Here is a 15,660-nt window from a genome sequence, read left to right as displayed (position 1 = left end):
GGGCGCCTGGGTGGCTCAGTTGGTTAAGCGACTGCCTTCGGCTCAGGTCATGATCCTGGAGTCCCTGGATCGAGTCCCGCATCGGGCTCCCTGCTCGGCAGGGAGTCTGCTTCTCCCTCTGACCCTCCCCCCTCTCATGTGCTTGCTCTCTCTCATTCTGTCTCTCTCAAATAAATAAATAAAAAATCTTTAAAAAAAAAAAAAAAAAAGAAAATGAGATGCTGGTATGATTTCTTTTGGTCCTTATCTTGCCCCATGAGAAATATTCTAAAAAAGCTGAATATATGAGTGACAGAGCTGTATGTGCTACTAAGGGAAACATGGAAATTATCCTACTGAGAGTCCATTGGGTCTCTTTGAGCAGCAGACAACTGGACAGGGAGGACCAGAAGGCTCCATGGGGCTGGTAACGGCCTCTGCCTTCCATGAGGAGGTACAGATATGTGGAGCTGCTGTTGCTCAAATAAATGAAGGATAACCCTCTGTGGCTGAAAAATGCCCCCCACCCCTGCCAAAGTCATCCTAACCCCTGGAACTTGTCAATGTCACCTTACAAGGCAAAAGAAACCTCACAGATGTGATTAAGTACTCTTGAGATGGAGAAATTATCCTGGATTATCTGAGTGGACTGATGTAATCACAGTATTTCTTATGTGAGGAGCCCCTCAGAGGAGAAGGCAATGTGATTCTGGAAGCAGAGGTTGGAGTGACACATTTTGAAGATGGAAGAAGGGGCCACAGGCCAAGGGATACAGATGACCACTAGAAGCTGAAAAAGGCAGGAAAAGGAAATCTCCCTCAGAGACTCCAGAAGGAACCAGCCCTGCTAACACCTTGACCTTAGCTGACATTGACTCTGGACTTCTGACCTCCAGAACTATAAGAGAATAAATTTGTATTAAGCCACTTGTTTTTTGTTGTTTTGTTTTGTTTTATAATTTGTTGCAGTAGCAAAAGGAAACTCAATGTACCATCTCAACTAACTGCCTCCCTCATTTACTGGAAACCACAGATTTATATGTCAGGGGACACACCAATCATCAAATCCTATCTATTCCTCCCCTAAATGGACTTCTTGGTTGTGTCCAGTTCTTTGTATCTCTCTCTGCTGTCACTACCCTATCCCAGGCCCCTCTCATCAGCTCTACTATAATGGGTTTTTTTTTTTTTTTTCTCCTTTAAATCCCATTCTCCCCATTTCCGCTAGAGGGTTTTTATTTTTTACAAATCAGACCATGTCATTCTTGTGCTTCCTTTACCTTGGTGGCTGCTCACTGCCCTCAAGATAAAGCCTGGGGTACAAACAGAGTCACAGGTCAGAGGGCTCCAACCTGCTCTGCTGCTCAGAGGCAGCTGGGAGTGTGGGCCCTGCTGGGTTCTGCAGCACTGAACTCAGGGATTTACTGAGGCTGGGGAGGGGCTGAGGTTGAGCGTGATAAATGAGACTTGTTCTCCAGCCTGAGGGGTCTGCTCTGCACAAGCCCCGTCACCATGGTGTGACTCCAAGATGGATGAGGCAAGCCAGCTGAGATGCACCCTGGCATTTCCTCAGATTAACCTACACTGAGAACAGCTTTGGTGTCATGTTCGTGAGTGGAACCTGGAGGAGACAGTTAAGCCTCCATAGGGTCTGATGTACCCCTTCCTCACTCACATTATCATCTTCAGCTGTGTACCCACATTGCTGTGGGGGGTGGAGAGGGGAGGAAGCTTGTATTGCAGGATGTCTCAAAGAATATTATTTCTCTGTGTTGTATTACTGACTACGCTGACTTTCTTCTTTAGCCTTTAGGTGAGCAAACCTCGTCTGGCTTACCTACGTGGCATCTGTATTTAGTTTTCTCGTGATGTGATACTTGCCATTGCCATTTGCCAGCACGGTGGATGCGTGAAGGTTAAACTCTGGACACGGTATATGAGCTCCCCCATTAGGCTCCAGGCTTATCCCTTAATACATCCTCTCAAAGCTCCACCCTAGAGGTGCAGCAAGCTCTTTTCTCCCACACCTCTACCTGACACTCCCTTCCCCTTCCTGGTGGCCTAGTTGACCCATCATTCTTTAGGCCTCAGCTCAAATACCAGTCCTCTCAGGAAGCCATTTGTGACTCCCTAAGTCATTCCTAGGGGCTGACAGAGTACTCTGAAAGTTCCCCACTCTAACAAGAATCATACTACGGTGCAATGGTTTCTTTGTTGATGGAATTTCTATTAGGCTGTGGACAACTCAAGACTACTACTTCACCTGGCTTGTTCATTATTGAAACCCTAGTGCTTGGAACCAGAATATGTGATTAATAAATACATTTAATGAATGAGTGAATGGATATCATAATGATAGCAATAGGTTCATTGAATGTCTGCTACATGATAGGTACTCTGTGTGTGTGTGTGTGTGTGTGTGTGTGTGTGTGTGTGTGTGTGAGATCTCTAATCATAAATACAACTGCACACAGTTGGTCGTTATCCTAATTCTACATTTGAAAAAACCAAGGGTTAGAAGCTAAGTGACACGGTCAAGGCTGGGGTCACACTATTCAGAGCACAGCTGGAATTTGGACCCCGGTCTGCCTAATACTTTATGTCAGCGTATTTACCAGGCTCTCACCCCCTCTCCCAGCCATCCATACTATATTCCCATCCAAGTCAAGCCCTCTGATCTGGAGGCAGAGAAAAGCAGTGTTTCTAACATGCTGGGGACTGGCCCAGATTCCACTCTGTATTTTCAGGCCTGGATAATTTGGTCTGTTGCAGCTCTTCGTCTGCATTTCTTTGGTGCGAGTAGCTTTGCCTGTGCTTGGTCGCTCCCTAATATTTCCTGGGACTGTTTCAGGGCTTATAGAAAGACTCTGGGGTAGGGCTGGGGGAATGTGAAGAGTCGGGTTTCTTTATACCCTTTGCAAGGGAGAGGGTGCACAGTGTCCATTAATTCTAGACACAAGAGCAAAGGGCCTCCTCGGGTGTTTCTCTTGTTATTTTCTTCTCTTATTTTTTAGAAGGTGGTTGTTTAAGGGTTGCTGTGGCCACCTCAAGAGCCTTCTGTGGCTGGCCAGATTCACAGGAGACCTCCTTGACCTCTGGAAAGCACACATTAGAGTTTTTCTGAGTCTTAAATCCCTCACATATGAAATAGACTAGGACAGAATTGATCCCAAGGCCCTTTCCTGCTCTAACATTCTGGGTTCTATGGTTCCTGTCATTTTTTTTTTCTTAAAGATTTTATTTATTCATTTGAGACACAGAGATACAGAGAGAGAGAGAGAAAGCATGAGCAGGGAGAGAGGCAGAGGGAGAGGGAGAAGCAGGCTCCTCGCTGAGCCAGGAGCCCGATGTGGGGCTCGATCCCAGGACCCTGGGATCATGACCTGAGCTGAAGGCAGATGCTTAACCATCTGAGCCACCCAGGCACCCCGGTTCCTGTCATTTAAATGTCAGCAGCTGGAGATTATAGTTATTATTTTTATGAGCACATGTGGTCTTGCATGCGGAAGCAGAGGTGAGAGAGCTGGAAGCAATGCTCTGAGGCACGGGGGTTCCCATTGTGGACAGACTTGTAGTGGTTGGTTTTCTTATGCTGTTCTGCCTTTGTGGTATCCTGACTATTCCCCCAGGAATCACCTGCACGGCATTGCATAATTTATTTACATCCAGAGCTGATGCCTTATGAAATGATGGTTCTTTACTGATCACCTAGGAATGTTTTTTAAAAGGATGGATCTTATTTTTTTCCTTTTTTTTTTTTTAATTTTGCTTTACTATAGAAGTAACCTCAGGATGCTTATGTTGTTTATTTTATAGAGTTGAGGATTTTTTGTTTTCCAAGTAATGTGGCCTTCACAGAAATATACTACTCGTTATAGATTACAATTTAAGAGTTTTGGCTTTTTGGGGGGTGCCTGGGTGGCTCAGTCGGTTAAATGTCTGCCTTCAGCTCAGGTCATGATCCCAGGGTCCTGGGATCAAGTACTGTATTGGGCTCCCTGTTCAGTGGTGAGCCTGCTTCTCCCTCTCCCTCTGCTATTCCCCCTGCTTGTGCGCATGCTCTCTCTCTTTCTCTCTCTCAAATAAATAAAATAAAAAGTTCTGTTTTTGTTTTTTTTTTTTAAGTAATCTCTATGCCCAATATGGGGCTTGAACTCATGACCCTGAGATCAAGAGTTGTATGCTCCACCAACTGAGCCAGCCAGGAGCTGCTATTTTTTTCCTTTTAATAGAGTCATAATCAGGCCATTGACGCTGAATATACGATTCCCTTACGTGTGCTGTTAATTTGTGAGTTGCTTGATATTTCAAATTGTCTTGAATATTGCTGTTTATATGTGTACAGCATTTTAATGTTGCCATTAACTTTATTGTTACTATTACAATTAGTATCTCCCACTAATGTTTCCCCCATTTCACTATTAATATGGAAATCAGAAGTGAAGAGTAAGCAAATTAGTGTTTGTTTCTGAGACAACAGTGGAGGCATTATTTAAAAATAGATATATATAATAATGATTTGCTTGCTTTTGAAAGCTTTATTCCCTTTTCCTTAGAAATCTGCCTGAGGATCAAATTGTCCTCCGTGTTCCACTAGCATAAGGGGAACACACTCACCTGCCACACTCTTCCGGTTAGATTGCCTCTCTGTAGGGCTCAGTTCTTCGGGCTTGGGGAATGTACTTTTAAGTGGCAACATTGATAGCTACGATGGTGGTATCTGACTTTTATCAAATGCCTCTTATGGGGCAGACAGTGGCTGTTCTCTTTATGTGCAAAAACTCATTCACTCTGTACAGTAACCCCATGATGTCATTGCTACAATTTTCCCATTGCAAAGATTAAGAAAGTGACTTTAAGGTTAAGTGACTTGCTCAAGGACACACAGTTCAAGAGTGGTGGTTCACAGATTTGAATTTAGTTGGATCTGACTCCAGAACTTGCATTTATAGCCTTGATTCTCTTCCTGCTCTTTGTTGCCTCTTAAGTTTATGGTGTTCTAGAGCTATATGCACCTCTGACTAGTCCCAGTATTTTGTGTTTAAGTGTCTAAGGAACTAAAATCTTAGTCTCTGGTTTGAAAATTTTCTAGCTTATTAACAAAAGAAGAGGGTATACTAGGAAAGACAAGTTTTGTAATATCCCAGAGGCAAAATTTAGGTAAAGGGACATGTTGTGTTAGGGTAACCAATAGATGCTCAGAAGCATAACACAGAAACACTGGAGAGAAGTTCAGAGTAGTGTCTATTTTTCTTTATATGTGTTTCCTAGTACCATTCGCCTGGGAAATACTATGGACCTAACGTCCAGATTAGAAAGAAACCAAAAGACTCCTCAATGTTAAAAATTTCTTACAAACCAATCTTTGCCCAAACGAACTAGTCATCCCATAGAAGTGTGTAATTAGGTAAAAATTATTCTTCAAATTCTGTCTTTCCAACTTCAGTGGTGATGGAAGCCATGGGAAAAAATTATGACTGGAAAATAAACTCTGAGAGTTGGACAAGATAGTAGAGATTTGCAATCCAGTCTCGAAGGGCTCTATTGGCCACCTACCATATTTTTGGATGGTTTTAATCCTAAAGAACCCTTACTTTAAAAAATCATGTAGGGCTTGAGAAGCCATTTTTTATAGAACTGCAGAAATAGAGGATCCATTCTAGAAGCTGGTTTCCATTAAATTAATTAATAGAAGAATAATTCATATTAAAACAATAGACCCAACTAGGATTAGAGGGAGACTCATAAGGGACCACTGGATCTGAGGGCTGCTGCTTCCCCTTTATTAAGGAAGCTATTATGATTAAATGAGGAGTAATACAGGCAGTGGGAAAGAATAGACAGTATCTCCTCAAAGTCTTGGGATGTCCTCTCTTCCCTGCTCTTTCAGAGAGGAGGCTGGTTATAGTTCTAGTCATGAAGCCCTGTGTTCCATAGATTCCCAGTCTACTTTTAAACTCCTTACTTAGAGATAGAACTTTTCTGGTCAGAACATAACTTGTTCGGGGGCACCTGGGTGGCTCAGTTGGTTACGTGTCTGCCTTCAGCTCAGGTCATGATCTCAGGGTCCTGGGATCCAGCCCTGCTGTTGCTATCTGCTCCCTGCTCAGCGGGGAGTCTGCTTCTTGCCCCTCCCTCCACTCATTCTGTCTCTCTCATTCTCAAATAAATAAAATCTTTAAAAAATAAATAGAAAAGGAAATAACTTGTTCAGGGAAGCTGTTTATCTGGAGCCTATTTTTGTGTTGTTGTTTCCTCCAAGATAATACTTTTAAGAAAAGAAAATCTTTTAGGGACAGGGTGTCCTTGAAACTTTGAGAAACTCTGGAATTCCTCCTATCTCGCTGGGCTGAGCAGATGTCATCCAACTGCAGTGCAGGACCCGCTGCCCACTTACCCCGAGAGTTCTGGCAAGGATTCACTCCTGAGACCTCCCTTTTTAGGGACCAAAGAAACAGAGTGAGGGGAATCAGGCCAATTAATTCTTTACAACAAGGCTTTATTTATTCTTTTCTTTGACCACCCCCCCCCCAAAAAACCATTAAAGTTGTTCATCTTTCTTTTATTTTTAATAATTTTCCTTTTGGATCCAAACGAGCATTTATATTACAGGATATCCACCTGGTCAACATGCAGTGCTGAATTCTGGCTTTAGGAAAGATGCACCGATACTCTGGGCGGGCCAGCACTGGCTGCCATTTAAACACCATTCCTGAAGGGGCGTCAGTCTGGCACACCACAGTGGATGCTGCCCATAAGGAAGTGTCTCAAGCGTCTTGACTCACATGTGGTTTGTAATGCAGATGGCAGCGTTTTTAACAGCCTAAGGCAGAGCACCCATTTTCCCTCTTGATCCCATCTTACAAACTCCTCCTCTAAGAGCAAATCAAGGTGGGAATGGCCTGGCCTTAGGTCCCAAAGGACAGAGGGTATGGCCTGGACACCCGTTGGTCTACTTTTTTGCAATGATATCCTTTGAGGCTAGTACCGGTGCACCCTTCCTAGTTTGAAATCTCTTCCTGATAAAGCTCATCCTCTGTCCCACTCACCACCCCTCTCCCCTCCCCTCCTGTTGGCACTTGCACCACCAGGAAGATCAGGGAAATCTCCCCACTATTGGCACTACTAACTGAAGAGTTGATAAAGTCACAGAGATTGTCTTCGGGCTGCTTTAAAGCATGAACCTCCTTTCTCTCCATCTCCCAGGTCTGAAAAATTTGTTCAGGGCTCTAGTAATCCTCTGAAGCCTTCAAATCCACCACCTTTGGTGAGCTTAGCAGGAAGAACTGCTCTGAATCCTGTATCGTGCTAACACGTATACCAATGATCTAGTATAAGAGACGATCTCAAGTCATACACCTTCTTTTCCTGGGACTAGCTGATATTTTCCACCTCAACCTTGTCTTTGTTCTATAGTTTGTCTTCCTAGCCTCTGCTCACATTGCCCCAGCTACAAGTACGTCAAATCAACTTGGTGCATTAGATTTTTCTCCTCCATTTGTTTTTCTGGACGAGTTCCAAATTTTAGACTCAATTTGAGTGGAGTTGGACTGTTCTCTCATATCACCAAGAGGGAGGTTCCTCTGCAATTGCAGCATTTAGGATGGCTTTGTATAAATTTTGGCTAGTTCACAAAACACCAGGATAGAAAAACACTGATTGAAGTTTGGCCTGCAGGCTAAGTATATATCCCCACTGGTAGCCGTTAAAATTGAATGCCTATGTTTTTACTAAATCTGCTGGGATCTGCTTAATGTGATATAATTCCATATCAAATGTAGCTAAGACCAGAACTACTGTATACTTTAATTGGCAGTTAGATTACACTGTTTAGCCCTCATTTCATATTACCCTTATTTTTTTTTTTAATTGGTTTAATGGCACTTAAATTTTGGTGTGTTTTTTTCTTGCTCACCCCTTATACGGATTTCTAATAGACTTCCTTTGGGCAGTGGGTTCCTGTGTGGTACAGGCCATCACTGTAAGAAATCAGATTACTGGAAAGAAAATTGAGTCACCAGATAAGGTCAAATTTGGATTTGGCAGCTGTGATTAATATTCTTTCAGTTTTGGGGCCCACCTCTGGGTGAACTGAGGACGACATGGTAGTACCTGGTACAGATCCTACAGATCTGGTTCCAGAATAGAGAGAGTAATCCATCCCTTCTGACAAACTGGCAGAACAAAGAGAGACAGAAAAGACTCCTGTATCAATGCTGCATTAGAAAAGAGGTCTTCGTGAGGATCCTAAGCATTAGAGAATGGTTATTTGATCTAACACTGGCTTAAGTGTCCACAAAAAGAAGAACCTAGTAAGCTCTGATCATGAAAACTCCACTTCTTCCCTGCATTTAAGAAAGAAAAAAAAAAAGTCTTGATCTTTTTTTTTTTTTTTAAATTAGTGAAAAAGAAGAGGAAGGGAAAACAGGAACAATAGCTGGTGAAATTAAAGCAAATCTGGGATTCGGGTTCCATTAAACATGAAGTTTCTTCCAAAAAATGGAACGTGTATAGCGATGCCAAGAATTTCATAGGTCCTTAGTGGGATATAAGAAGAGAAGATTTTTCTAAGTTGATTTGTGGAGACTAAGTATGTTAAATGATGTGATATTAATTGACTTACAAACACACCCCATGAATTAGCCAAGCATTAGTATTTCAGCTTTCCTAATGAGGGAAATAAAGCACGCAGATGCAATACCTTGCTGAAGGCACGAGTACAGAAGGCTGGGATAGAATTATTTTTGACTCCCAATAATTTCCAGTTACCAGATTACTACACTCTTAAAATTTTATCTTCTCAAGACATAAACTTTGTATTTATTGGTTAAAGATGTCTTGAAAAAAAAAATCTATATCCGTTCTATTATTTCCTTGGCTTTCACTGCAGTTTTCAGGCTGTTTTACGTTAATCTAGGTTATATTTTAAGTCCCTAGAAACAAGAGACAGAGGCTGACTTAGAAGGAGAAGACAAACAAACAAAAAAACCAAACAAACCCAAAAAAACAAAAATCCACCAAAGAGAGAAGATGGAACTGGTACTGTATACCTCAGATTTTTGGCTCAAATATATTAAGTTTGATGGAAATTAATTAGAAGGTGATTCAGAAACACTGCAGAGCACACATTTATCCTTCATTGCTATTTTAGAGCGGGTCTGATACAAAAAATCCAAACAAAAAGATCGCAAATAAAAATAAATGTAGATCCCCTCACCATTTTTTTTTATCAGATCTGCTCAACTCTTTTGTACCCCCAGAAATAAGAATTCAAACTTCAGTCATGTATTTACATAGTAGCATGGCTTATTATAAAATCTTTCTGCATTTAGAAGGTCAGGATGCTACGGCCGCCCCCACCCCATTTTTAGCACGATAGAAGGGATCAAAAGGAAGACTACAAAAACAGAAGGGAAGTTCGGAGGTACCCCAGCCATCCATTTGCCTCTGCTGTGAGTCTCATTCAAATTTCTCAACCAATTGACTTGAGTTTTGTTAAGAGAAGCTTTCTAGGCCCTTTGGGTAGGTTAGGACAATCTATGAATCTGTTATCTTTGGCTTGGCATGATTTCTCTGGGATGCCTGAGCCTCAGAGGGTCAAAGCAGAAAGGATTTAAGGGAAGAAAAAGACAGCCATCAGAAACCAAAGACAATTTTTTCTGTTCCTAGTCTCCCCCTGCCCAAAATGGTACATCTGTGTTCTTCTGAGTGACAGCACATGATGACTGGCAGATCACCCCAGCAGTCTTCAGCTAAGTCTGGGGCTGCAACCAGCAAAGCCATCAGCTGGGGCTCTGTCAGGGTAAACGGCTACAGTATACAGGGTAGTTCAGTTCACCAAAGAAAAAACAAAAGTCAGAAAGACAGAGCTACAGCTAAAGGCAGCGCTCGTTAACGTGGCATCTCTTCTGATCGTATCATGCCAAGTTAGGTCCTAAGTCCTGAGCTACCTCTGTGTGGCTTTTGTTAAAATAAGAGTCTCAGTGTGGAGATCTCTTTATCCAAACCTAGACCTGGTTCCTCAGGGGGCTCTTGCCTGGAATTAAACCATCATGCTCTAGCCACGTGCAGGAGGCCCATTTCTCTCTCTCTTTTTTTTTTTTTTTTTTTGCCTTACTCCTCACCTGCACCTCTTGGACAGTGTTCAGTGCCTGGGAATGCAGGAAGGAAGGATGGACAGGATGGAAGAATCTGGTGAGGAAGAGGCTACCTCAAGGCATGGGAATGCCTCTCCTCACCAAGATTCTTTGTGCACACTGGCACCAGGTCTTTGAGGGTCTCAAGACATAACAAACATGAAACTGATAAAAATAGGGTGAAAATTCCTTAACCTTCAAGTCTCACAAAATCCCAGCAAAGCAGATGACCATCTGCTTCCCGCCTGCTATACATATGCCTTTTCTTATTATGACCTCATATTTATTACAGCTAGGCTGAGAAATTAAAGAATCTCAGCTTATCCCTGGCTCAACCCACTAAACAAATACTCTGTCCAAAAATGGAACATCCAGAGCAGGCTTTAGAAATAGGATGTAATGGAAAATTGAGAACTTTCTTTAAAAAACCAAAATTATTAAATTTTGTTCCATTATGCCAAGAGAGACCTAATTTCCCTCAAGTGGACTTTCATTGAATGTGCAGACATTTCACATCCCCCACTCACCCCAATAGTACTGCATCTTATACTGGTTCAGATCACCTTGTGAATATTACCTGGTAAGTTCCCAACTATTTTTATGAGACTGATGCATTCCCCAACAGCAGAAACAGGTCAGCAAATAAGCTTGGACTGGGTGGATTTAAAACATTTCAGGAGTTAAGTCAGTGATAACATGCAGCAAAACAAGAGCTGGGATGGGAGAACAGAAGGCAGGAGATACTGAGGCTCATCACAAAGGCCAGAGGAGAGATGGACGTGTGTATAGAAAGAAGACGTTGGCTGAGTGGTGGAATATGGGGTTGTCTTTTTTGTGGTCCCAGAGTCAAAAAGTGGTCTAATCCAGAACATCTGAATTTCGGTTTCAGAGAAACGTTATCTGTGATTTCAGTACCCCATAGGGACATTGAGTGGGGAGAAGTGAAGCCCAGAATAGAAATAGATTCTTCAGCTAGAAGAGTGGACAGACCCACATTGGGCGGTCGTGTTCATGGCTTATGTCAACCCTGGGGGTGGGGTGGGGGAGATGCTCGAAGGTACCATCTCTTCATAGTGGAGGTAATTCTATCCAGACCCTGGCTCACAGAGTATCTTGGCCTAGAGCTCTACCCCTGTGTCTGAAAGCCTGCTGGCATTCTGCCCTCATGGGGATTGAGAGGGAGACACGTGAATTCCCCACCCGAAGTCTGGAAGTGAAGAGAGGAGCATCTAAACACAGACCTAGTTAGAACGACTCTCTACCTTGGTTTCTTTTCCTCCTCTACTCTTTTCCCCCATCCCTCCCTCTTTGTTTTGAGGGGATGCTGAAGACTAACAATAGCAAGGGAAACTGGACATAGAGATAAATGTTCTTCTGAGGGGACCTGCAGTACTCCATTTGATCATTCGGTGTATCTCCAACGGTTTCCAGTTTGCTCGGCATTTCTCGAGATGCTGCCATACTTTTTCATCCAAAGAGCAGCACAGGTTTTGAGATCTCAAGGACCCTCTTTTCAAGGGAGAGAGAAGAGATAGAATCTGACACGTGGGAAGGGATATCCTGGTCAGCTATTAGAGGGAAGGGGGAAAGTCACATTTATTAAGAGGTGGAAGGAAACAGAAGATTATGAGTTCCGTGACTTAACAGAAAACTGTCTTTTATTTTCTGGTCTTACTAGAACGGTAAATGCAGTCTCAGGGATAAGAAACCCAATTTCTTGGTCAGGGGAAATTGAATAAGAGCGTTCCTAAGTTCATTGGTTCTAGAAAAACCCCAGTGGTTGGTCGGGGGACTGCCTCTGCAAGGCTCGATACCACTGCATTCGAGACTCCGGTGCTTGTGTATGTATGTGAGTTTAAGGAGTTCAGGTGTCCAGGGAGGGTTCCTGGCACAGTAAATTTAGTGTTCATAATGTGGTTTACAGGCAAATCCCATTTCTGGTAATTGCTCTGCCAGGCTAAATTCCTCCTCCTGTTGAGATGGCAGAAGAGATCAATTCTTGTTCTCACACCACAGTGCAAGAGGCTTGCTGACTCAGAGCGGCTGTCCTGGAGTAGGCCTGTCCCTAGGGAAAGCTGCATTTCTGAGGGGGAAGAAAGCAAATTTGTGCACAGAAAACAGCCCACTGCAGCACTTTGGCATGAAATGACAATGGGCAGAGGAAACCTTTCAAACATTACAAGGCCCAGCGTCTGAGTCTTCCGTAAAGGGGGGCACGCCTGTTCGGATCAGGGTGTGACGTAGTCACGTTCACACGGGCAGCTACTCCCGAGCACACAAGGGGTGAGCAGGAGAGCGCAGTGAAAATGGACATTAGGTCGGGGAGGAGGCGGCTTCTGTTCTGCCTCCGTGGTCTCCTGCCCTGGGCCTACTTTGATGTGGTGGCTGCCTGGGGGTCATGAAGCTCCATCAGTATCTAAAAGAGAAGGCAGGGCCGTGAGCAATGATTCTGCAGCCCCACAGTTGTATTTGGCTTTTCAGGGTAGATGCAACTATGCCTTAGTTCTATTTCAACCAAAACAGACAAACAACCAGAAATCAAAAGAGGCTCCTTCTAAGAAAAATAACAGCCCCTCGCTTCTCCTCCCCAAGAGGTGGAGGCTGGCTTGGCTGGAGGAGGATGGAGAAAGTGTTCAGCCACGGGGATCTCGGGCCAGGGGAGGGGCCTGTGAGGCCAGCTCGGCCTGCTCGTGGCTGTGAAGGGAAGGCCTGCCTGGCACCCTTCCCCAGCAGGCCCTTCCAGCCCCTGGGAGGAGAGAAGGGAGGAAGTTGAGGGGATGGGACATTTCCACCAGATAGAGGGAGTGATGTGCTTCCCCGAGTGGACAATCGATACAAGGCGAGGACTGATTAGTCAAGGAAGTCTCTCTCTTTCTCCATGCTTCTGAGTTTGGGGGGGGTGGTGGTTAAGAATGACACAGTGGCCTGAGGCCGTCTTCTGCCCAGCTCTTACCCTGGGGAGAGAAAAAGCCTCGTCCCGGCCCCAGGGAGTACGCAGGGCCATGGGGAACCCCCGTCTCATGACACTGTGATGAGGTCGCATCAGAGTCTCCGTGGCTAGGAGGAGCAGCCCAGGTCTCAGCTGAGGTATATTTACTAATCATCACCTTCAAAGTGTCAGGACAAACTGACCCTCACTTCACCAACTAGCTGCGGAAGGGGCCCTCCTCCCCGGAGGTCCTCAGTGAACTCAGCCTGACTCTCTCATGGAAGAAGTTTCACATTTCAGTCTGGCCGCCTTTCCTCTCGCTCTAGAAGTCTCTACTCAGTGATGGAGGGCCCACCTTGGGTATGTGTGCACTACCATCTCAGGGAGTGGCAGGGAAGCCTGGGCCTCTGGCTCAGGGCCTCGCTGCTTGGCAGAAAGGCCCACTGCCTCCTGGCCCAGAGTCTACCTTGACATTCGGTCCTATGTGCTGGTTCCAGATTCTTCTCTACTGGATGGAAAACAGACTCTGCCTTAAGTGCCCCCCACCACCAGGGATCCCTTAGGACCAGCATTTGCAGGGCTAAGGTCTGGCGGAGTCCTGGCTGGACTTCTGCTCACACCCTGTGCTCTGGCCACAGGGGTTGTTAAATGCTTTCCAAATATACCCTTCCCGGAGCCTCGGTGGAGCCTGAGGGCCGTCCCTGGCCTATCCTAACCCAGCACCTACTGAGGAGGTGACAGGCTTCAAAGAGATGGCACTGTCCCTCCCCGCACCCTCCATTCCCTCCATCTCTTTGAGCCTCTCCCCCGGGGTGCGGGCTGCCTGACTATGGCTTTGCTCACCCAGACCAGCCCTCGCTGCTGCTGCCATAGCACCCTGGCCCCTTCTGCCACTTCAGCTTTTCCCTTTTGGCCTCCGACCCCTGGCATCCAACACTCCCGCACTTAGCCTGCACTGCTCTGGGGGAGTGTGCAGGAGATGCTCTGGTGGTTGCCCTCCCTGGCAGGGGTGCTGGCCGGGGAGCAAGAGCTGCTGAGGGAGGGGAACCCCTCTGCTGGGGTCTCCACAACTCCATAGCGAAGAGCCAGAAAGTCTTCCAGGCTTTTCAGGGCAAGGGGTGTAGACACAGGCCAGCTCCATCCCTCCGCGGCTGAGCTGACAGCAAAGGGGGAAGGGGCAAGGGGAAGCAAAGCCATCCTCACGTCCCTCCTGCCACGGGAAGCCCCCTGCACCTTCTCAAATTTCCTGTCCCCAGCAAAGAGGCAGCACGTGGGCAGGGCCCATCTTGCAAAGGGAAGTAAAGCAATGGGGCGGGTGCCCCTGGTTTTCCTGGTGTCCCTTGGTTCCTCTCGTCTGATGATGCACGGTGTCCTCCCATCTTCCTCCCCCCCGGGCAGCACTGGCTTCCCAACTCGGTGGAGAGAAGAGCATGCATCGGAGGGGGGAGCAGCCTCTAGCACTTGTCGTCTTCTTCCGTGTCACTCAGGAGGTCGCCGACAGCCCCACACATGACGCCGGGCCCAGGCCCCCCGCGCCGCCGCCGCCGATAGTGCCCGTTGGGCATCTGCCAGCCATGCCTCAGCGGCGGCGCCGAGCCAATGGTGTTGGAGCGGCCCAGGCTGGTGGCCACGGCGGCTTCGAAGGTGAGCGTCTCCTCCTCGCCACAGTCCGAGGCGTGGGAGTCTTCGTGCAGGGCCAGGTAGGGCTCGGAGATGTAGCGCTGGGGGGAGCAGTGCTGGCCCTGCTGGCTGAGCCGGGAGCCAGGAGCCTCCAGCAGGCTGGCCTCCGTGCTCTCCAGCGCCTGGGAGGTGAGCGGGGAGCCGCCCTCGCTTCCGTCAGCCGGCGGCGGGGAGATGCTCCCGGTGTGGTGCAGCAGGGAGCTGTAGGAAAGGAGGGGCCGCGGCTTTGGGGGAACAGGTGGGAGCTGCCGGCGACTTCGTCTTGGGGTGCTGGTGTCAGAGATGGAGGGGATGGAGCTTTCACTCAGGGAACCTGTACCCTGTGCAGCGGGACAGACAAGGCAGATTAGACCGCACCTGGCCTGATCCCTACGTGGGGCCTGGGTAAGGTCCCCAACCCTCCCTCCAGAGAGTCCTTGGAGCCTGGGGGAGGGAGGTCTGAGCTGGGGGGTCCCCTCCACTTAGGAAGGGAGGGACTGAAGGAGACGGAGGAGTCTCCACCGTGGAGACCAGGGCAAGCAGGCTCAGCAGGTCTGGGGTGGGGTCCGAGACTCTGCATTTCTATCACGCTCCCAGGTGCGGCTGGACCATGGAGCATACACTTAGAGGAGCAAGGATCTGGAAGCTCAAAAAATGTAACAGGGGGCACACGGAAAGGAAGCCTTGCAACCTCGAAGGAAGACAGCTACATGCAAGGTGAATGGATGCTAAGGGGTCGCTGTCTGGGAAACCTTTCCTGGGAAGTGGATCTGAGAGAATGGCAACTTCCTTCCCTCATCTTCACTCTTTGTCTTCATGTCTTCAGTGGCTGGTTGAGGTTAACTCAGCTTCTATACCCACATGCTCAGCTGCTGCTTCAGGCCTTACTTGATCTGCTCACCTAGACCCAAGGGTCCCTGAGCCCAGCACTGGTAACGAACCACCTGCTCAGATGTT

At 46.6% G+C, this 15,660-nt stretch overlaps 1 protein-coding gene across 5 annotated transcripts in view; it reads right to left on the bottom strand.

Annotated features, from left to right (window-relative positions):
• Positions 1–7,829: 7,829 nt before the first annotated feature.
• Positions 7,830–15,660, bottom strand: part of CACNA1E (calcium voltage-gated channel subunit alpha1 E) — a 493,636-nt gene continuing 485,805 nt past the window's right edge. For all 5 annotated transcript variants that reach the window (XM_032393033.1, XM_032393035.1, XM_032393036.1 and 2 more), the window contains one exon: positions 7,830–15,044. In XM_032393033.1, coding sequence (XP_032248924.1) covers positions 14,499–15,044 — 546 coding nt within the window. In that variant the 3' untranslated portion in view covers positions 7,830–14,498. The remainder of the gene's footprint in view (positions 15,045–15,660) is intronic.

Source organism: Phoca vitulina, unplaced genomic scaffold (assembly GCF_004348235.1).
Source record: "Phoca vitulina isolate PV1807 unplaced genomic scaffold, GSC_HSeal_1.0 scaffold71, whole genome shotgun sequence".
NCBI lineage: Eukaryota > Metazoa > Chordata > Mammalia > Carnivora > Phocidae > Phoca > Phoca vitulina.
This window is presented reverse-complemented; position numbering and strand designations above follow the sequence as displayed.